This window comes from Fusarium musae, chromosome 3, assembly GCF_019915245.1.
Source record: "Fusarium musae strain F31 chromosome 3, whole genome shotgun sequence".
Lineage (NCBI taxonomy): Eukaryota > Fungi > Ascomycota > Sordariomycetes > Hypocreales > Nectriaceae > Fusarium > Fusarium musae.
The window spans coordinates 2,136,808-2,158,983 of NC_058389.1; the positions used below are offsets into that span (position 1 = coordinate 2,136,808).

A 22,176-nucleotide genomic window follows, 5' to 3' on the forward strand; every position below is an offset into this window, starting at 1 on the left:
AACCACAACGCAGCTGCTTTCCGCAGCATTTCCACTGTGCAGGTATGTATAGGCGGGTTCGCCTAAACCAATGGCGCCTTTTTTGCCCCAGGATTTGATCATTTATTACCTACCTACACCAAATCTTGCTCACATCAATCGTAATCCTACTCCGTGTATACCTACGTTCAGAAAAGACATCAGCCAACTTTTCTGCTTACCAATACGTCAGATGATAAGACACCACAACGTCGTGTTGGAGCAGGGAAATATCTTGAGTGATCTGCGATTTTTTACCCCAATGCTAAGGATGCTGTGTGTCGGTGGCTGATTCTAAAATCTCACCGACAAGGCAGACCGGCATGGTCTTTATTTTTCTCTCCGATAAACCGTTTCTTAGAAAGTTCCAGTGCTTTCTAGACAACCTCGAAGTGATACGAGGAGGGCATACTCCGTATACTGTATATCAATCAATCATTCAATTATAGCGGAGAACCAAGCATAGGTCTGAGCCTTCAGGATGTGCTAAACCCCACATAGACACGCCGGGGAAGCGCATGCTCGGGCTTTATCAGAGTCACGACTCCGATCCGGTTGACAATGAGCCTTAAAAGATATCATGGATGATATGCATTGTCTTATTGCGAGGTTAAGAAAGATCCATAAGAAGGCCGGTCTCGGGTCAAGACTTGGGTCTAGCGAGACGTATCACTATCCGCATGGATGGCTACGCCTTGCGAACTACGAGAAGCGGAGCCCAGCCTTTATTGATCGCGTCGAGCTGACACTGTATGGTCGAGACAATGATTGAACATCCATACTGTTGGCTCACCATATGCGGAGGAGCTAGAACCATACTACAGTGTTGGAAGCACCGTCACCCCGCAGCTTGTGTGCGTGGGTCCATTGATCAAAAAGATCCTTGTCTGTCAATTGAAGGGCGCACGACTTGACAATCTGGCTAGACTCGCTCAGCTGGTTGGTGTGGCTGGCCGACATTCTGCACTCCAACTCCACCAGACTTGACCTTAAGGCTTGGTTCACATTCTGGGGGATGGAGACTGCTGACTCCTCCGATGGGTTCCTAGACAGACCGTTACTTGTACAGTAGTACCTTTGTTGGATTTTCATCTTGAACAAAACTCAGTGACTATCCTCGACTTGGAGAGCCTCGTTCTTTTCTCTTCATTTTCAGGCTCTATCTATTTATCTTGCGTCCTTCTAGCTCCCACTCCAAACGATTCGAGTGGGACCAAGCTGACTGACATCCAAATCTATTCGGTTCATGGCTGTCACCCTCACGCGCGCCTTTCGATTGACCTGAGCCGATATCTCTGCTCCGCATCAGCACTCATCCTTGTGCATCATGTCCAATATGGATGAGATGGAGCAATTTGTCAATTGGGACAAGGCCATTGACGCCTTTCCGCAACCCCAGGATGGCAATGCCTTTGCTGGTCTGACAGCTGACAACAACGAGAGCATTGATCTTGTCCTGGAGAATGTCAGTGAAGACGACTTCAGCTTCTGCGCCCTTCAACACTTTTCAGACAACAACTTCCCTCTGCCAGACATGTCCGCCCCAACAATAGACTTCACCACAACCGCTGAAGACATATCTAGTCAATTTCAGTGGGACACGCCTCCATCGCCATGCATCAACTGCGCTATGTCTGGCTTCTCATGCAAAAAGATCCGAGAGGGTATGTACAAGGACTATTGCACTACCTGCGTAGCATTGAAAGTCGACTGCAGCTTTGCTGTTGCCCCCGAGTCTATCAACACCTCAGCTGCTCTCTTTGACATCAACCCCTTTCTACCGTCCGGACCTCAGATCTCCAACGCTCTTCAGGAGGATAACCAGGACGACTCTTGCCAATCCTCTCGCAATGCCTCTCGCAATGCCTCCGTCAGTGATCTAGGCAACCTGGGAGAAACATTCAACAACAAGGCCGCACCTCCTCCCAAAATTGGAGCACGTTTCTCCCGAGAGTCTGTTCGTATTCTCAAGAACTGGCTCTCGACTCACAACCGTCATCCTTATCCTAGTGACGAAGAGAAAGAGATGCTGCAGCGCCAGACAGGGTTAAACAAAGTCCAGATCACCAACTGGCTTGCAAATGCTCGTCGACGTGGCAAGGTTCAGCCCCCGCGCTCAACATCACCTCACTACACCAGCTCATGGTCAGGCCCCATGGATATCCCTCAACGCCGAGGAACACCAGCTCTGGAAGCCATGAACCCACTACAACGTTGGGAGCACTCACCCCCCGAGAACGAACCTGCGTCCGTCAGCGCTATTGCACGAGCCGTTACCGCCTCTTCCTCCGGAATGTCTTCCGGACTGGACAGCCCTTTCAGTTTGAGCTATGCGGACGATGGCTCAAGCAGATCTATCTGCAATCAGTCGTCGGTCAGCAGTCTAGGCACCTCCCACTCCAGTAATGGTTCTCATGGATCTGCCTATTCACATGGATCTCGCAACTCATGGGGTTCGTTTGGTTCAGCCCCATTCAATAGCCACGGACGTCGCCGCCGTCGCCGAAGGGCTTCGGCCAAAATTGGCAAAGAGAAGACCAGCCTATCAGCCCCTCTCAAGACCTTCCAGTGTACATTCTGTACCGAAACATTCAGGACTAAGCACGACTGGCAACGACACGAAAAGTCGTTGCACTTGTCTCTTGAGCGGTGGGTGTGTTCTCCTCACGGCGCAAAAGCCGTCAACCCTGATACCGGCATCTTATCCTGTGTCTTTTGTGGCGAGGCCAACCCAGACGATGCCCATATCGAAAGCCACAACCACTCTGCCTGCCAAGAGCGTACCCCAGCAGAACGCACATTCTACCGAAAAGATCACCTTAACCAGCACCTGCGCCTGGTGCATAATATCAAGTTTCAGGATTGGTCTATGAAGTCGTGGAAGGTAGCAACGCCTGAGATTCGGTCCCGGTGTGGTTTCTGTGGTATCGTAATGGATACATGGACTATCCGTGTCGATCATTTGGCTGAGCATTTCAAAACGGGTTATTCCATGGCTGACTGGAAGGGTGACTGGGGTTTCGACAACCCTGTACTCGAGATGGTCGAGAACTCCATGCCTCCATGTATGAGACCTCTCCAGTATCCTGTAGACAAGTTGCCAACGTCTAACTTTTGAAATAGATCTTATTCATTATGAGCGCACATCCCCGTTGCCATACGTAGCCACTCACTCCCCGCCAGAGTCACCTCGCAATGCCTACGAGTTGATTAAATTGGAAATGGCTTTCTTCACACGGAACTATCAGGACCAGCACGGACGACTCCCGAACGACGAAGAAATGATGGTCGAAGGTTGTCGTATTATTTTCGCCAGCGAATTGTTATCACTACAGGGCATCGCGACAAGGCCATCGTGGCTCCGTGACATAATCATGAGCTCCGACACTCTACAACAAAAGGCCAGATTCGGTCCTTTGCGTGGTGCCGCTGAAAACAGGCTGGCATCCCTCAAGATTAACGGCAAGGACAACCTGTTCGAGGAGTGTCCCATGGAGGTACAGCTCCACGAGTTTGTCAAGGCCAAGAGACTACTAGGTTTAACGGCCATGGACGATGAACTTCAAGAAGAGGCTTGTCGTATCGTGGGCCGGGTGGAAGAAGTCTCTACACACCCGTCAGAGGCCATTGCAAACTGGCTAATTCGCCTCGCAACATCTGCTACGAACTGGCTCGCGCCTTTCCGTCGACGCGCACATCTTCCACGAAGCGAAGACGTGGTGGATCACATTTGCCGTTCAACTGATCCCACATCCATCGACTCAACCATCCACAGCTACTCGCGCCTCGAGCGTGAACTGAAGGATTATCTCATCTTACAACGATCGATGGGCATAGAGCCTACTGACGAGGACCTCCAACGACAAGCTCGTATCATTATATACGAATTCGATGACGGTTGGAACCAAACCGCGGCAGATAATGCATCTTGGCTCGAGGGATTCAAGAACCGCCATCCCGCAAGCAGTAACAGCTCGCCTGCATTTTCTCTTCAGCCTAGCGTTAACTCGACTGTTAGCGGAACCGCCACCACTGATGCGACACTTTTTTCCAATGACTGTCCTGTGCTTCTGGGATTGGGTTGTGATGACATGTTTGATATGGGCAGCGGCCCCAACTGTCCTGGACCATACTTTCTCAATGATGCGAACTGCTATCGACGATTGGCGAAGGAGCTGAAGCGATGGGTTGCTGGCACTATGTCGGCGAACAACCCCAACAGGCATGTGCCTAGTGATGCAGAGCTTCAGCACCAGGCACGCTGGATCCTATATGACGAGTAAGTTTCTTGGCCAGGAATATTACCGAATGTGACGAGCTGACACTACTCTAGTGACGATCCTTGGAACCAGACTGCTGCAGACAATGCCGAATGGCTTCAAAGGTTCAAGCGAGACGCCGGTATTCTCAAGACCGACGGTCCTGGCCTCCCAATGAGCGATGGCTGGGCCCTCGAATCTGGTGGCTCGGGATTCGCACCTCCCTATGCTTGCCCCAAGGCATCGCTCGAGCCCTTCCCTGCAGATGCACAGGTGTCAATGGGCCAGGGTGCCAAGTCACTGCCAGCAGCTATTGCTAACAGTTACATCGAGAAGCTCACATCGCAGGCAGCACGACCTGCTGAGGTTTTCTGTTCGCGAGAGCTGGAGCGTGGTCTTATCAGCTATGTCGAGGATCATGTAGCATGCAAGGGTTCCATGCCCACAGACGCCATGCTTCAGACACGAGCGCGTCGGATTCTTGACTCGCAGACCACACCAGCCGATGATGTGGATCTGTTGAACAAGTTCAAGGATATGGTGGCTAAGAAGATTCCTCAAGCAGTGGCCGCTCAGGACAACATCGCCAGCGCTCCCGCTGTGCCCAGTAATATGGAGCTTAACCTCTCAGACGAAGATGTCAACAACATCCTGCAGGACATGAATTTCGAATTCGATGCTCAAGACTTTGGCGTTGCAATGGAAGGGTTACAAGATACAGGAGGTGTTAGCCTGAACGTGGCGGGATTTACAGATTAGGGACCGCTTTATACCATTCACGAAGTGTATTAACGATGATGATTAGATGCATGTAACAAAAATGGTGCCAATTTTTATTTTTTATTTTTTTAATAGATACAGTATAGGCATGCGGTGGATATATGAATGGATATCAGTTTGTTTACATAAAATTTGGGAATGAACACAATAATATCACTACACACAGTATCCTTCACCTAACGTTAGCACCTTGCCTACCAAGTTAACTAGACCAAGTTTCAGGCTGAGTCAACATATGTGATTGATAACAATAGCAGCGATCGTTCGGGCATAAGCGAGACAATGTCTCAGCCCAGGCTTTGGCCTAACTTGGAACAAAAGAGCCACTGCAGTAGATGAAAATAGTGGCTTACATGCAGTTCAATTGCATGCGGACGGTGAGAGAGCGCCAACCGTTTAAGATGGGTCGATGACTTCCGAAGACGGCACTGGGCTTGATATCTGACGTTAGACAGTACCTGCCCGTACCTTGGACCAACCTTTATCAAGTACCTACCTTAGGTAAGGTAGTTGAAAGAACTTAGCGCTATTCTGAGTAAGGCAAAGTAGAGTAAAGTACAATGCGGTAAGATCCAGTAGAATAGGCAACGATGCCCAGATAAAGTAACAAGGCACCGCAGGAACGGAAGCGACGCATGCCAGTTCCATTCACCTCGTTCATTCCATGGATTCAATGTTTTTCAACTTCAAACAACCACTTCCACGCGTCAACTTGAGTCACTAAAGACGGAGATGTTGGAGGCTCCATAGACTGCTTTATGAAGCTTGCTCAAAAGACACTTCGTCTTCTTGTCTCTCTGTCGAGATAAAGTGACGCTTGAGTGAGGCAGTCAATCAATCAATCAACCAGACTAACGGATCGCTTACAGCACGCAACATCCCCAGTCTCAAATCATTGCTGGGAGACCCCGTCCCCAATGCCAACTTATCTATGCCACGGGTTTCGGTGGCATCGCCGCGACATCCGGATTTTTGTCATCCTCCACGACCTTGAAGACGCTGCACCGAACTGGGTTCTTGCACCTGCGTCGTCTTATTGCATCCTCGACCAGCTGCACGCCAAATACGACTTCTTACCTGAGCTCTCACCACCAACGACGCCCACGCAAAAGAGCGTCAGCGCCAAGAATGCCAACATCAAAAAGCAATTCGACCATGTTGACGACGACCATGCTCTCCCGACATCGCGTGTATCCGATGCCGAAGATGCCGTTCTTATGCACTCATGGTCACCGGTCAAATTGCTGGAGGAATTCGATGTAGACGAAATGGTGACGGCATGCAGACCATATGCTTATGTGGCTGATTATGTGGTACGAGTCGACCTCAGTGTGGACGTGGCAGGTCAGATGGCCAAGTACTATGACAGAATGGCTGGCGAAGATGGGTGGATCATAAAATTAAGGAATGAATTGCAAAAGGGCGAATCCGTGCGGTGGTACGTCGTGGTCTGCGGTGATGATGTGAGGGAAGTCCCTGGTAAGAGTGACGAGGAAGAAAAAGAGGTTGGCTATGAGCAGATAAGGGACGCAGCACAAACTATGGTGCGCAACCGACGAACAAAAGACGCTTTGGAGGGGCTTTCTGATTCACCATCCGAGTATGACGGCGACAACGACCGAGAGGAAGATGGAGAAGATGCTCTCACCGTCCTAGATGGCATTTTAGGCGGACCAGATGGTGCTGCAACGCCCAGGCCACTTTCGAGGACATTGCCAGATATTGATATCCCGCTCCAGTCTCAACTCGACCCCAGTCGGGCTTCAGTTTTGACAATATCAACAGTCTGGTCTCAGGATGAGTCACCTAACGGAACAGCAAGGCAGGAAACACCGGATATTGATGCACCTCTCCAGCCTCATGAGCTCGATAAGAAGAGGAAATCCGTGTCTACGGCATCTTCAGCATGGTCTCGAAAAGATTCTCTGGATAATGCACTAGCACTGGAAACGCCAGATGTTGAGATACCGCTTCTTCACCCCGATAATGCACGATATTCGGTTTCGACGGCATCGGAGATATATTCTGCATACAGGCAATCTAGAATTGAACCAGAAGAGTTTGACGACATACATTCATCAGTGCAGGATCCCATACGCGGAGAGATACCGAATGTAAAGCAACCTCTCAAACCGAACAAGCTTCATCCCTCTAGATCGTCAACGCCTCCGACGCCCAAACCTCTGCAACGGCAGCGGCCAGTCCCAACGATCTACAGGCCTGAAAGCTTTGTACCCCCTTTCTCGCCTGTGTTACCACCTATGGATGGCTTTGAAGAAGTGTCTCCGAGACCAAATACTCCTAGCAGAGCAGAAAATGTCAAGCCCCCAGAGACATCCTGGCCATTATCATCAGACTCCCCACTTGAATCCTCAGGATCGAGTACATTTCATAATCAAGACACTCCGTATCCATATGTTACATCTATCATGAGTCCAAAGGACAGCCTAAGTACCTATTTGAACGTACCCAAAGAGCTTGTTCCTCCTCGAACGCCCTCGCCTACATCGGAGTATTCACCACAACTACAGAATTTTGGATCCAACATGCCCAAGTTTGAGGGGATAGTGTCACACGCTCCACCATTGTTGGTGTCACCGAACCCAGCACGCCTAGAACAACCAAGTTCTGGCATATTGTATGAAGCTGGTGACACAATTTCCGAACAGCGGCTATCATCAACACCAATGCCAAAAACCAAACAGGTGGCATTGCCGAACTTAGACACGAAAGCAGCAAAAGAGCCGGCTTCGAAGCCACCAAGTGCCACAACCCCAACATCGGCTCATCGGAAAACAATCAATCCTGCCTTGAGAACACCTCCCAGAAACCCAACGGCCCAGCCAACTGCACAAATGTCGCCAAAGTCTCGCTTACCGAGAAGTGTCCCCAAGAACATTCGAATATCAAATGTACCATTACCGCCAGAACCAGAAATAAAGACGCCTCGTCGCCCGCCTACGCCACCAAAGCCTCGAGGTACATCGGGAGGAAATTCACAGAAAAGACCACAAACGGCGCCAGAAAAGGGAACGCCATCCTCGAAAGCCCATGCCAGAATGTTATCAATGCCGTATCGTTATGAGGCACCAAGTTCTCTACGGGAACTGGAAAGGGAGGAGCTGGCATTAGAGCCTACACCATCTCTTGCTTCTGACTACAATGCGGGTGTCAGTTCAAAACCGAGCGCGCCACGAGATTTAGCACGTGGGGTGAGGTTGCGTGCACCACAGCCAGTGGCTGTGACGACTCAAAGTCGGCAAACTAGTGTATCTACAGGTCATAGTGATGGTCAGGTAAATGAAGGCGGAAGGCATCCTAAACCACGAATTGGTCGTAGCCATTCAGTGGCCGAAGGGCTTAAGAAGCTGTTCAGGAAGCCATCTCATGCCAAGGCGGGCCATCATCATTGAAGGAGACGGAGAGTAAGCATGAATTGCTGTTTTAAACTTTCATTTCGGGTTTGATCTTGACTGCAACTTAGAGCGTCTCATTTCGAAGGGCTCGATTTACCACTGAGGGATAGGAGTTGCTGTTGACTTATGGAGAAAAAGCGTCGAACTTTGTAAGTCGTAATATTCTAAGTACTAGGTATGATGGATCGTCATGATGTAAGAGTAGCGGAACGAGATTCTTCGAAAATGTACAGTATTTAAACGCAGATATTGAATTACGTACGTAGTATATGATCTGCAATTAGCAATCAAAATTGAACGTCTTGTTGCAGTGACATTTTCAAGATGCGAAATGAAATGAGGGTAAAGCTCCTTTACCAGGTCCAGCCAGGTAGTCTAGATGTGGATGGCCATGCAGGGAGTTGACGCACGTCACGTGTAAGTCAAGCAAGACAGCTCGATTATCCAGCATACCTTACTTAAATAAAGTTACTAGTCAACAGCTCCAATCCTATCTTACCCTGTTCGATCTGTTTGACAGCCCGCTTATATCAAATAAGGATGCAACTCATGATATCAATTGATTGGAGTCCCTGATGGTCTCCAAATAACTCTCCAACCATACCGAACCTCGACGACATTAAACCTCGAGGCCCGAGTCCAAGTCCAATCTAGCCTCCCGCCATTGTCTCTTTCCACATCGCCCTCGGTTCTTCGGAACCGCCTCATATAAAATGGCCCTGTCGCGGCCCGAACCTGGCCCCAGCACGTCGGTTGAAGCGTTTGCGCAAACCGGTGCTGAGCCCTCGCTCGATGATAGCGACGACGAAGATCTTCGGTCGGCCGTTGGCAGTGGAAGCGATGTTTACGAGCTGCATGAGAGGAATGCGGATAGAGATAGACACGGAAGCGCAATATGGGATGCCGAAGCTGCAGAGGATGGAGATGTAGGCCATCCTCTCGTAGGGGAGCGCTCGCGAAGTCCTGGCTCTATGGCGAGTTTCCAGCTCTATACCCCTGATGAAGAACAAGCCGTGCGGAGGAAGTTCGATCGCAAGCTTGTCTTGTTTGTCGCTCTCCTTTACATGCTGAGCTTTGTCGACAGATCCAGTGCGACTTCCCTATCTTTCTGCGATCGACAACAGTGCGCTAACAACTCCAGATATCGGCAATGCTCGTATAGCTGGTATGGATGAAGATCTCCAGTCTGACCCGCCCCGCGATGAGTGGTACCAATGGGCCCTCACAGCGTTTTATATCACTTACATTGCCTTTGAATGGATGTCGCTTCTGTGGAAGCTCATTCCGGCGCATATATTCGTGTCGATGGTGGTTCTGACCTGGGGTCTCATGGCGTCCCTCCAGGCTGTCACGACGTCTTATCCCATGTTGATTGCGTTGCGCGCTGTCCTTGGAATCGGAGAGGCTGGCTTCACGGGAATTCCGTTTTACCTGAGTTTCTTTTTCAAACGAGAAGAGCTTGCATTCCGGACTGCTATTTTCATATCTGGTATGTAATCTCCTTTTGGGGTGGTAAAGGAGAAAAGCTTACAGCTGTCGCAGCGGCACCCTTGGCTACGACGTTTGCCTCAACGCTGGCCTGGCTTATCGTTAAGTTTGCTGAGTTTGGCCCTATTGCCCCATGGCGTCTTCTCTTCATCATTGAGGGGTTTCCGTCAGTCATCGCGTCTGTAGTAGCCTGGAACGTCATCCCCGACTCTCCGCAGACAGCGCCTTACTTGACCAAGCGTGAGAAAAAGGTTGCCCATCTGCGCCTTCGCAGCGAGCAGTCAACGACCACAAACAATAAGCCTTCGTCTGGTCTCAAAGGTCGCGATGTTCTAGCCATATTTCGTGACCCCGTTGCGTGGATCACTGCAACCATGTTCTTCCTCACCAACATGGCTTATTCCTCTCTCCCCGTCTTCCTCCCCAAGATACTCAATGAGATGGGTCACGATACTCTCACTTCTCAAGCTCTCAGTGCTCCCCCGTACTTGGCGGCTTTTGTCATCGTCCTCTTCACAGCGCATATGTCTGATCGCCTGCGAACACGCACCGTACCTCTAATATTCCATGCCCTCGCTTCATCAAGTGGCTACGCCATTCTGGCTTTGGCCAAACCCCTTAATCTTCCTAATTTCATCCGTTATATGGCCGTATATCCTGCCGCCATAGGCTTTTTCAATGTCGTCACTCTCATCATTACATGGAGCATCAACAACCAAGCCAACCAGAGCCGTCAAGGCGGTGGCTTCGCTCTCCTCCAACTCGTCGGTCAGTGCGGGCCGCTCGTGGGTACCAGATTGTATCCGGATCGAGATGCTCCCTATTATGCGCCTGGGATGAGCACATGTGCAATCGCTATGCTTCTGGTCTCCATCCTAGCGTATGCTCTTCGCTTTTATCTCAAGTATCAAAATCGTAAATTTGACCGGGCTGAGAGTGAGCGTCAGCAGGGAGGTGGTGAGGTTGAGGAAGAAGGTCTTGTTGGCCCTGGGAGGCGTAGATCAGCGGCTGTTGTCTTTCGATACATGTTATAGGGCAATCTCAATAACTGAGTTCCAACCTCGCAGATGATAGGAATGTATTATTCATGGATCGATTGCTACCGAGGTAAACTTGATAGATAGACCATGTGCAATTTCTTCTTCTTGCTGCTAGCTAACGCCTCATGATGCTAGGCTAATACCGTTTGTACCTTGATTTTCTCGCGAGTTGCCATGGAAGTTATTTATAATCTATTTCCCAAAGCGCATCCACTTGGGGGCGTGATACTTCTCTACGCCGGCATTCCACCAAGACTCAGTTCCACGCCCGCCTTGTTCGATCGAGAAAGACGCAGATGCTTTCTCATGCTTGGGCTTGCTGGCATCCTCAGGTCTAAGTTTGCGGCGCAGTGCCTTCCAAACCGAGTGGTGTTTTCTCTGCTCTTTGTGTTGACGCCTGACACTCTGGTGGGCATGGCGAAGTTTACTGCAGCTGTTATAACAAATATTGTGTGCCAATTTCTCAACACCGGCTCGAGTACGTTTCACTCCCTCTGTCAAGCTTCGAAGAGACATGACAGAAGATTTTCTCTTGCTTCTTCTTTCCACCCGCGGCGGTTTGGTAGACGGGCTAGGACTTTCTGAGTACCGGTCTTCTGCTGGGCTATCAATCTGGGGTCGGATTCGGGCCTTCACCGGTGTCAAGGGGTAAGTCCTTCCAAACCCGGTAGTGTCTTCCAATGAAGGCTGTGTCGTCATGGTCTTCTGAGCAGGCGTCACATTTGACTGTAGGTCTTCGGAACTTGATACAATCTCAAAGGAGTGGTAGGACTGGATGGGTAGTCGTTGCAAGTGCCCGAAAGCTGGTATCTCATCAACTTCTGCCCCGTGGGTGCTTCCTTGATTCAGAGCTCTCGCAGCAACAGAAGAGCTTGATGAAGATCTCAGGCCAGATAGCCTGTCGTTGAAGCGACTGTATTTCGTCAAATCGCCCAAGTCCAAGCTTGGCATGCGAGTGTCCGATGCTGGTGATGGCACATCATTAAATCCAGTACCTTGGTCATGGTATGATGAAGATGTGCTCCTTGGAGCTCTATGCACGGACTCTGGAGAGGGAGTTTGTGATCTCATAGGCCTCAGGTTATCTCTCACCATTTGTAGGATAGAGAGCTGGTCTGAAATGAGATCAGTCGTTGATGGTTTGCGGGTTTGTTCATCGGATGCATCGTTCAGCTGGGTTTCTTCACGAAAGTGGTCGCGGTGGGTAACTGGTAGTAGAGCTCCATTCTGAAGAAATGCATCTTGTCTGGAGGTCGTTCGAGTGCTCGGATGCGGATGCGGATGTGGATGTGGATGTGGATGTGGATGTGCCTCAGCCTCGGGGAAAGATTGCTCTTTCGACCGGGGATCTCTCTAGGATGCTGCTGGCCTGAAGTTTTCCAGATCCTCCAGTTTCTTCCGGGTATTGGGTGCTCTTTTTTGTACATTAAGTTCGTTCAGCTGTGTACCCGAGACGGTATTATTGTTATAGGAGTCTGGTGCATCGCTTAATTTGAGGCCGAGAGGGCGGGACCGGACTGGAAGTGCAAAGGTGTGATTCATGGTGATGATATATGTGTATGTATCACTAATAAAATCAGCTGATGGGTGGTAAGTCTCAAATACGGTTGAGTTGTTGAAGATGGGGAAAAAAGACCAAGTGTGCCAGTTGAGAGTCTGATATATACCTAAGGTAATCGAAAGTAAATCTAGTTAAGCAAGTAAAGCAATAGCTAGACCATTATCAGACAGTTGCTCCTACCTCTCTATAGCAGATAAGAAATACTAAGGCAAGTGTATACCTAAGTAGTAAGTAGTAAGCACGAGTTACTAGCTAGTAGAAAAAGTATAACTTACTTTATAAATATAAATATTTACTATCTACTTGCCTTTCAGGAAAGCCTGAACGAAAAGTGATATGGGGACACAAAAACAAAAGACAACGATCATCATCTTGTGCTATTAACTACGTTAGATCTTCCAGACGGCAAAAACGAATTAGAGGGCGCTGGGATTGCTCCCGCCAGGGCTTGAACCTGAGACCTTCGCATTACCGGATACTCGGAATGAAGTATTAGTACGCCGCTCTAACCAACTGAGCTACGGAAGCCTTCTAATTCGATAGAACGGCATCAGTCATTTTGCAATATATTTGGCTGCTTCCGAGTTTATAGAGTAACGACAATGTATATCACAGGTATCCAGTAGAGGTAACCACAACAGATCAGCTTCTATGAGAACAAGAACTACTAGTGTATGAGCTAAGAAATGCTCACACTAGAGCTTGTTAATTAGATTACACTTGCTCAAGATTAATATGCCCAGGTCGATTATCTGTCCCTCCTTAAACTTCCATTTCTTCCACGACATCGTTCACAAATGTTCCGCCTGTCTTATCCAGATTTCTCAACGCAATTGGTACACTCAGCGCATGTGAAGTGTGTTGTTGCAGCTCCGAGCTTGATAGCTCCTCCTGGGGCATTCTGGTGAAATAGGTCAGGCCAGCCGTGCTGGGTCTCGGGCCAGGCAAATATTTTGATCGGGGCACATCGATCATTGTTGAATCTTGCTTTGTCAGTCGCATGCAGACATACGAGTTACACAACATACCCAGCTAGACGGCAGATCATGCCAGGATCAACGAAAACAGATCCGATGTGTCCTTTAAGCTCAGGGCCTAGCTCGTTGCATGTATATTCAAGTTCAGGACGGTAGGCGAAACATGGAGCTCCCCAGTTCTCCTCACGGCAGAAGTACACCTGAGATGTGTTTAGTAAATGCAATCTGCTGAGAACACTTCCATCCTACCATGCCAGACTCCCGGCCCCCCTCACTGTTATCGCCAGGTGTAGTGCCAATGCGAGCCTTAACAACTTCAGGCTCGATGGCTTCGTACTTGAGTGTAGTTCGCTCCTTGAGGGGTGAAGACCACATGTCAACTGAGGCAGCGAGACAGTGGGGGTAGAAGAACGACAAGACGAAGAGTGCAAAGTATGTCTTCATTCTGAGGATTGGGTGATAATGAGCCTTGATAGGAATGAAAATAGAAGAGAATAATTAGAAGTTAAAGGTCTGGATACTCTGAATTGTTTTATCGAGAACTAACAGCAGCTGACGTCTGGGATGCAGCTTTTTATGTATCAGAGGTTATTACGGCAAGCCATTGATGATTTTTCGGTTTCATTCTTTACGACAAAGCTACGTATGACACGCAAAGCCTCGTGATGGCACTGGCCCCCGCGATACCACCGTAGCTTCAACCCGAACATACTCATTCAATTGTGTCAAATTCTCACCCGTTACCGGCCGGATTGATTGCTTGTGTTGTGTTGATCAAGATACTCGGTCAACTCGTCAGCTCTTAATCAACCTCCCAGTCAAAGACCTTCGGGAGTCATTGGCCAACCCGTGATACAAATTCGGCCCATCGGGCGTCCAAAAAATACTGTCAATTTGCAGCTGGCTTGTATTACTAGGAAACAAACAACCGGTCCCAGAAGGAGCTGCAGTTGATCTCCTAGACGATTTTATCAACGGTATTACCGGCCTCAGGAAGCTTGTGCAACTCTCGTGTCTGCTGCTCAACCGTTTGCTTGGAATTGTCAGAATAGCGGTCTCGCCTTCATCGGACTCCCACGTTGCGCATTGCATCACGGGACATGAGTAATTCGCACCAAGTGCCGATCTTGGCTTGTCAAAGACATATACCAAGTTATCTTATTTGCTCTCATGTCAACGTCTGCCGTATGCCAGTAACATCCACCGCGTGGAAGCCGCTGGATCGCTCAACGCACATCACTGATCGGCCGTCCCTGACGTCGATGGCAGGGAAAAAGAACCGGCGCTGCTTAAGATCAACCTTCGATATCAAGGGATATATCTTGTAGAATAGAGGAATACTTAGATTTATGCATATCAGCTTCCAACGTGATCGGCCTTGGAGCAGATGCCCGGAGCGGGCAACGGAGGCGGACGGAACAGACTCCACAATGATTGCCTAAACAGGAAATATCTGTCACAACGGATGCCGGCACCTCATCCCGTATACACGTAGCATATACGGGCAACAGCGTGATGCTGTCTCTTTCTCTCTCACGGCGGGGGATTTGGCTTGAAATTGCCCGTTGCGCTATCTCCTTCACCTGTCACATCCTTGGCTTCGGAGGGATGCAAGAAAAGGCGGATTCGGTCAGCGAAGTAGGTTTCTTCGAGTCAACACCGATCTTGGTACGAAAAGAGACTCTGTTAGGATACACAGCATGATTCAATGCAGCCATCCGTCGCAACTCCCGTCCGGTAGCCACTCCACCCAGCAGTTATCTCTGGCGTTGCTGGTTGCACGGCATCAGCTTCAACCACTCCACACACATCAAGCCCACTGCCGTGGTCCCCGAGTCGGATTTTAATGAGTAAGACGGCACCTTACATCGTCATGTGCCTCAGTTGATCCTCAAAGGTTCTTGGTTATCTTAAGAAGGCAGACAGATACGAGATAGTACAATTGTACAGCACGCTTGCACGCACTTCAGCGAGGCGATCAATGTCTCTGTAGCAACACTACACGGAGCAATTGTAAGGAGCCACATAGAACCATTGTGCCTTTGGTAACCCGGGCTTGGAGGCGGTGAGGTTAGGCTGCCCATCAGCCATATCTTCCATGCCACAAGAGAACGAACCATGATCACTATGACAAAGAGTATTCTTAGTCCAATATGCTTATTCTAGTTTTTCAGAAACGAAATGACGATATTTTAATGTTTCATAATTAATTACGTGTTTTCATAAATCAAGATTAGATGTTGCCTGAGTATTTCGATGGAATTAATTAGGTTCATGAGCTGGGCGTAGGGTAATCTCTTCTATTTGATGGCATGAAATGGCTGAGAGCACTCCAGGTCCTTCAAACACCAGTTTCTCATTGCCATATCGTGAATGTTTTGATGGAATCTCTATTTGTGAAATTTCATGTCAAGACAACACAGCTGTAATTAATTCAAACGATCTTTTCATGCGCTCTCGCGTTATGTTTATAGGTTATGCTCAGTGGGTTTCAAGCATATCGAAACGTACAAAAAGGACGATTTCCCCTTTGATATGCTATCTAGCTTCAAAGGATAACAAGTGAGACGAAACCTAAAGAGACACTGGGCGCTTCCTCTGCCACATGTAAAACTATGCGGAATATCTCGAATCGATTACTCACTCACTCATCTAATGGACAGATAATGGCTTTTACAGGAAGAGTATCCGCGACAAATTCCTTGAACATATGAGCTGATGGAAGAAAAGAAACAGTCCGAAATCATAAAGAGCAAAGAGTTAGGATGGAATCAGAGAAATACCATGGACTAAGTGAGCATGAAGTCGGACCAACGTTAAGGATTATTACACAGTGCTCAGTGCACAGTAATCACAAGATGTTGAGCTCCGCTGTGATGGGATATACTGAACAGTCGCGGGGCTTTGGCTGGAGTTAGAGGTTTCTGTTATCCGTTATGCTAAGACAGTGCACAGGCTAGCTTATTCCTACGCGTTATGCTTGGTGGAGATCACGAACGCCATCGTTTATGACTTGAAAAGCGACAGGTCTCTACCACTTCTTGACCGGGAAACTTTTGAATTATTCTCGTGGCTGGCAGGATCTATGACTGAAATCGACTTCTACTCGCATACACAAGTTCCCAGAATACAAAGCTGAATAAAAGAACCAACCGCAATGTTGACGAATCGCCCCCGAACGCGGCAACGAGCGTATAAGAAGCCACCTGCTCTTGATGTTCCCAACATTGATGAAGATGCTGCGGAGAGGAAACGAGTTTTGAACGTTCTCGCACAGAGAAGATATCGTGCGTCGCCACTTTTCTGTAACCAAACAGGCTTGAGATCTGACAGGTATATAGGTGAAAAGAAACGGCTAGATCGTCTTAAGACCAAGTCAGCTGGTAGCAATCGGTCTCAAAACTCCGAACCTCAGGACGAAACAGTTCCAAACCCCGAAGGCAGAGTATCAAAAGACGATGTGTATGAAATTCCGACTCTGCAGAGCAATCTGGAATCCACAATTCCAGAACCCAATCTGTCAATCCCTCCCACGACAGATGCTGACATCTTGGCTGGGTTTGATCTTAATCTGACATCTTGGAACCCCATCGGAGACCCCCTCCAAGATTTGGCATTTGCGCCTATTCTTCCAGACCCAAATACAGTACCCCGGTACTTACACGAAGACAATACCAGGGGCGATTCGGTAACAAATACTCATCATGACTTGTCTGCAGATTTTGCCGGAGCCGATATGACAATGTTTATTGATTCATCATCACTCAGCTCTTCACCCCCGTCATCGGAAGGGCAGACGTTTCCTGATAGTTATCAACTACCTCTACTACAGCTTACACTTCTCAAAGCTGTTATGCGAATAGCAGACCGTCTGAACCTGAAGCCAGACCTTTGGGATTTGGGGGGCAACTCGGCATTCAACACAGGGACCGCAACTCCAGCATCTCTACTGCCTCCATCATGGCAGCCTACTCCATCGCAAGTTGCGATACCACACCATCCAGTTATTGACCTTCTGCCTTGGCCAGGTGTCAGAGAGCGTGCCATCTTCATCTTGTCATTGCCCGACGAGTTACGGCCACCACGAGCCCAGGGCGCATTGGCGATCGTCAACTTTGCCTATGACGTTGAGGATACAGCCGAGGGAGTTAGAATTTATGGTGACGATCCATATGATCCAGGTAACTGGGAGCTGGGGCAGGTTATGTTTGAAAGATGGTGGTTTTTGTTCGACAACAGCATCATCAGCACAAGTAACCGTTGGCGAAGGGCAAGGGGAGCGCCGCCACTGCTATTGAAAAGTGGAAGTCCTGGTTCGAGCCCGACTGCAAGTACATCATCTGCTACAACTGGAGCATCATGATGTGCCACTGAAGTTGTTAGTAGGTAGGCAGGATGTACAGACATTCTATGAATACTAAGAGACCTGTAAGACTACAGATTGGCGATATGTATCTATCTGATGACGTTAAAGTTAATTGAGCAAGATTGAAAGATGAACATGTAAGCCCAAGGTTCAACAGCCTTCTACCTATCCGCATAGACCCATATAGTCTTCTCGATAACCCTCGCAAGTTGACTATAATTTGAGCCCATTGATCAGCCCAAAGAATAATAGACATCTAGGAGGAGATTTGATGCTTAGATCAATCGTTGTTAGAGTAGAGCTTTGGACCTTTAGGTTCGCTCACCGGTCTGACAGTGACACCACTAGGTGATAGCTCAGCATCATGACGGAAGGGTTATAAGGGTCCTTGGGTGATGATGATTCGTCTGTTGACTGGACCCTTGCTCCGCAGCAGGGGACCCCTCGACGTTGACGTCGGGGGAGAGAGGAGACATACCTCAGAGATCATTGGCAGGACCTCTCGGAGGATGGCTGCAAACCGCACGCTGCAAGTCGAAGCAGAGTGGGATGTCGTGAACTGCTTCAGCCAAACAGAACCCATCAAGCCCACAGTTTCCAGGCTCATTGCAGATGTTACCGCACGCTCCATTGTCCTGGGTTTCTCACCGATCAAAAGAGGCGCAGCCGAGTACAATGGAAACCAATTCAACGGCCGCTCTAGGTATATACATAGTATCAAGTGGAGGTGAGCGTCGATTTATGACTCTGAGTTCTTGAGCTTAAAATAAAAAATTGCAACGTTTGGAAGCTCACTTCCATGGATCATTAGCCTGGGGCAGCTTCAGCGGCATCCTCACTGGTTCAATGCCCTGAGCTCCCCTGAGCCTCTCGGCTTCCGATGCCCGGGAACGGCGCTGAGATCAAATGAACGCATCTGCATCCGCCAATGAGCAGACACGATTCGTGCATCGGAGGTAAAAACGGAACCCCACTGGGGAGTTTCTGGAGGAAGGAGGGGCATCTTAGAGGCCCTCGGCGGGGGAGAGGAGAAATTTCCTGGACAATTAGTTAGAAGGAAGGAACGACGTGGAACGCTTTTCTGACCGTACTCGGTTTTCTTTCTTCTCTCTTTCTTCTCTCTCTCTCCCTCTTTCTTTTCTACTCGTCATCTGTCGCTCAATATATAACCTCCCCTTCGTTCTCCAAATAGAATTGGCTGTCATTTGTCAAGTTGGATCCTGGTACTACGTAAACCACTAACCACCTGCTGCTGCTTCTCGTCCAACGGATTGAGAGAGGGAAATCGAAAGGTCAATACAGATCATCGTTTCCACCGCCTCGTCTGGAGTTGCAGCGCAAAACCTCAGAACCGGGCTTCAAACAGTACCATATACGTTAGTTTATGCCGGCATCGCTGCAATACCTCTCCACCTAATCTGTAACTGAGATTGCTAACATAGGATTTCTTGTCAGTCGTCGTTACAGTTCCCCTCCCCCACAATCTCCCATACTCCAGCTCTCTGATCCAAGCTTCGACCCGCCACGGCCATTACGCCCAACTCTTCCTTCGTGACGAATTAACATTGTTCTCTGGTTAAATATTCATACAAGCTCGTCATAAATTACACAGTCGAACAGTTCCTCGCCAACCGATTTCACCATGCATATCAAGGACATGCTCAACGACGCCGAGAGGAGCGGCCAGCCCTCCTTCTCTTTCGAGTACTTCCCTCCCAAGACCGCCCAAGGTGTTCAGAACCTTTACGACCGTATGGATCGCATGTACAATCTGGGTCCCAAGTTCATCGACATCACATGGGGTGCTGGTGGTAGAATTGCCGAGCTCACTTGCGAGATGGTACTCCAGGCTCAAGCTGTCTACGGCCTCGAAACTTGCATGCATCTGACCTGCACCGACATGGGTGTTGAGAAGGTCAATGATGCCCTTCTTAAAGCGTACAAAGCCGGGTGCACCAATATTCTGGCCCTACGTGGTGATCCCCCGCGAGCTCAAGACAAGTGGACCGCTGCGGACGGAGGCTTTCAGTATGCCCGTGATCTCGTCAAACACATCCGCGATACCTACGGCAACCACTTCGACATCGGTGTTGCTGGTTATCCTGAGGGTTCCGATGACAACAAGAATGAGGACGAATTACTTGACCATCTCAAGGAGAAGGTTGACATGGGCGCCAGTTTCATTGTCACACAGATGTTCTATGATGCTGATAACTTCATTCGCTGGGTGAAGCGTGTTCGTGAGCGTGGCATCACTATCCCTATCCTCCCCGGTATCATGCCTATAGCTACATATGCCAGCTTCCTTCGACGAGCAAACCATATGCAGGCCAAGATTCCTCAAGAATGGCTCGATGCACTTGAGCCTGTTAAGAACGACGATGTCGCCGTCAGAAATATCGGAAAGACCCTGGTTGCCAACATGTGCCGAAAGTTGCTCGCCAACGGGATTCACCACCTTCATTTCTATACTATGAACCTTGCCCAGGCTACACGCATGTTACTTGAGGAGCTCCAATGGGCTCCTTGCGCTGAGCGTCCTCTTCAACAGGCTCTCCCCTGGAAACAGTCCAAAGGACTTGGCCGCCGCGAGGAGGATGTTCGGCCCATTTTTTGGAGAAACCGCAACAAGTCTTATGTTATTCGCACACAGGATTGGGACGAGTTCCCCAACGGTCGATGGGGTGATTCTCGCTCTCCTGCTTTCGGAGAGCTGGATGCTTACGGCATTGGTTTGACTGGTACTAACGAGGCCAATCGTAAAAAATGGGGCGAGCCCAAGACCATTCAGGATATTGCTCAACTTTTCGTCCGATATCTCCAAAATGAGATCGAGTCTCTGCCATGGAGTGAGGCACCTCTTACCACTGAGGCTGATGAGATTCGAGAGGAGCTTATTGAGCTCAACAAGCGAGGATTGTTGACTGTGAACTCTCAGCCTGCTGTCAATGGCGTCAAGTCTTCTCACCCGGTCCACGGCTGGGGCCCCGACAACGGTTATGTCTACCAGAAGTCATACCTTGAGTTGCTGGTGCACCCCGATGTCTTTGACAAGATGATCACTCGCATTGAGAGCCACCCTGATCTGACCTACTACGCTGTGACTAAGGACGGCGAGCTCCGATCTAATGTGACATCTGATGGCCCCAACGCAGTGACATGGGGTGTCTTCCCTGGAAAGGAGATTGTGCAGCCAACCATTGTCGAGAGCATCAGTTTTCTTGCATGGAAGGACGAAGCATTCCGACTGGGTGTTGATTGGGCTCACTGTTATGACATGAGCTCGCCTAGCCGAGCTCTGCTTGAGGGTGTCATGAATGACTGGTACCTCGTCAACATTGGTGAGTCAAGAGGTTCCAAAACCGACTCTGCAATCATGCTAACAATGGTAGTGAACAACGATTTCCACGACAACAAAACCATCTTCGAGCTTTTGAAGGGCCTCGAGGTCAAGAATCTCACCACTCCTGCGACTCCTCTGACTGAGTCTGTAGGTAATGGCGCCGTAGATACTGAACCTATTGCCAACGGTACTGCAGCCACTGCAGTTGCGAACTAGATGTTCTCACACAGTGGTACCCGGTGCAATGGTTTGCCAAGATGCCCAGCATCTTGACCAAAGTAAATCTCTGTTTCGATTGCAGAGTGATTGCAAGTATGCATCATCGGGGCGTTGCTGTGCACTTCCTCTAACTTTAACGACCACTGCTTTTTTTCTTCCTTTGATTTCTTTTTTGATTTTCGGGTTTGGGTATAATAGCATCACCGAGGTGTCTTTTTCAACAAAAAGTTACCAGGGATACGGGGGCAGCATTTTAAAAAGGCGCAAGATACGAAAAATCACCCGGCGGGCGCAGACGACTTTATGTTTTGGGGGCTTGCTTTGCTTGTTCTATATCTCAACGATACCCCGCCAGCAAGGCCTTATGGATGGACGAATGCATGACTGAATTTGATTTCTTTCCTTCTATGGTTCTTTACTTTTCTTCTTTCCCAACGAACGGGAAGAAATTATACAGAGTGGGTGATGATGGGGATATGGAAAAGATTAAAGGCAAAGTTTGGCTATCATGGTGGGCTCAAGCAACAGCTAGATATTGCTGAGGCTCGGAACCAACAATTGATTTGATATCTAGTCCCGATATTGGGCTACGATGATACTTTGCGCTCTCCCATACCGCCCCTTTGAGTGACTTGAGTGAAATGTCCAAAGCCCACCCTTATCCTTTCTTCGACCAAATCTGGGATTGTGTTGTACACAATAAGGATGC

At 49.0% G+C, this 22,176-nt stretch overlaps 6 protein-coding genes and 1 non-coding gene across 7 annotated transcripts; 5 read left to right on the top strand and 2 right to left on the bottom strand.

Moving 5' to 3' along the window:
• Positions 1-1,345: 1,345 nt before the first annotated feature.
• Positions 1,346-5,036, top strand: J7337_004126 (uncharacterized protein; the record flags this gene model as incomplete). The annotated part of the gene is made up of 3 exons (XM_044821828.1): positions 1,346-3,083; positions 3,142-4,297; positions 4,352-5,036. The coding sequence occupies 3 exons, from the start codon at positions 1,346-1,348 to the stop codon at positions 5,034-5,036; spliced, it is 3,579 nt and encodes a 1,192-aa protein (XP_044683161.1).
• A 938-nt stretch (positions 5,037-5,974) lies between these two features.
• On the top strand, positions 5,975-7,281 carry J7337_004127 (uncharacterized protein; the record flags this gene model as incomplete). The annotated part of the gene is made up of 2 exons (XM_044821829.1): positions 5,975-7,171; positions 7,213-7,281. The coding sequence occupies 2 exons, from the start codon at positions 5,975-5,977 to the stop codon at positions 7,279-7,281; spliced, it is 1,266 nt and encodes a 421-aa protein (XP_044683162.1).
• A 1,905-nt stretch (positions 7,282-9,186) lies between these two features.
• J7337_004128 (uncharacterized protein) lies at positions 9,187-10,995 on the top strand (the record flags this gene model as incomplete). Its single annotated transcript, XM_044821830.1, has 3 exons — positions 9,187-9,562; positions 9,615-9,962; positions 10,016-10,995. 3 exons carry the CDS (start codon positions 9,187-9,189, stop codon positions 10,993-10,995), a joined length of 1,704 nt encoding a protein of 567 aa, XP_044683163.1.
• A 2,000-nt stretch (positions 10,996-12,995) lies between these two features.
• J7337_004129 lies at positions 12,996-13,090 on the bottom strand. The gene has a single exon. It is a non-coding gene; the product is annotated as a tRNA-Ile (tRNA).
• Positions 13,091-13,373: 283 nt separating this feature from the next.
• Positions 13,374-13,983, bottom strand: J7337_004130 (uncharacterized protein; the record flags this gene model as incomplete). The annotated part of the gene is made up of 3 exons (XM_044821831.1): positions 13,374-13,545; positions 13,591-13,739; positions 13,789-13,983. 3 exons carry the CDS (start codon positions 13,981-13,983, stop codon positions 13,374-13,376), a joined length of 516 nt encoding a protein of 171 aa, XP_044683164.1.
• Positions 13,984-16,696: 2,713 nt separating this feature from the next.
• Positions 16,697-17,902, top strand: J7337_004131 (uncharacterized protein; the record flags this gene model as incomplete). Its single annotated transcript, XM_044821832.1, has 2 exons — positions 16,697-16,826; positions 16,881-17,902. 2 exons carry the CDS (start codon positions 16,697-16,699, stop codon positions 17,900-17,902), a joined length of 1,152 nt encoding a protein of 383 aa, XP_044683165.1.
• A 1,645-nt stretch (positions 17,903-19,547) lies between these two features.
• J7337_004132 (uncharacterized protein) lies at positions 19,548-21,464 on the top strand (the record flags this gene model as incomplete). The annotated part of the gene is made up of 1 exon (XM_044821833.1): positions 19,548-21,464. The coding sequence occupies one exon, from the start codon at positions 19,548-19,550 to the stop codon at positions 21,462-21,464; it is 1,917 nt and encodes a 638-aa protein (XP_044683166.1).
• Between the last annotated feature and the right edge of the window lie 712 nt (positions 21,465-22,176).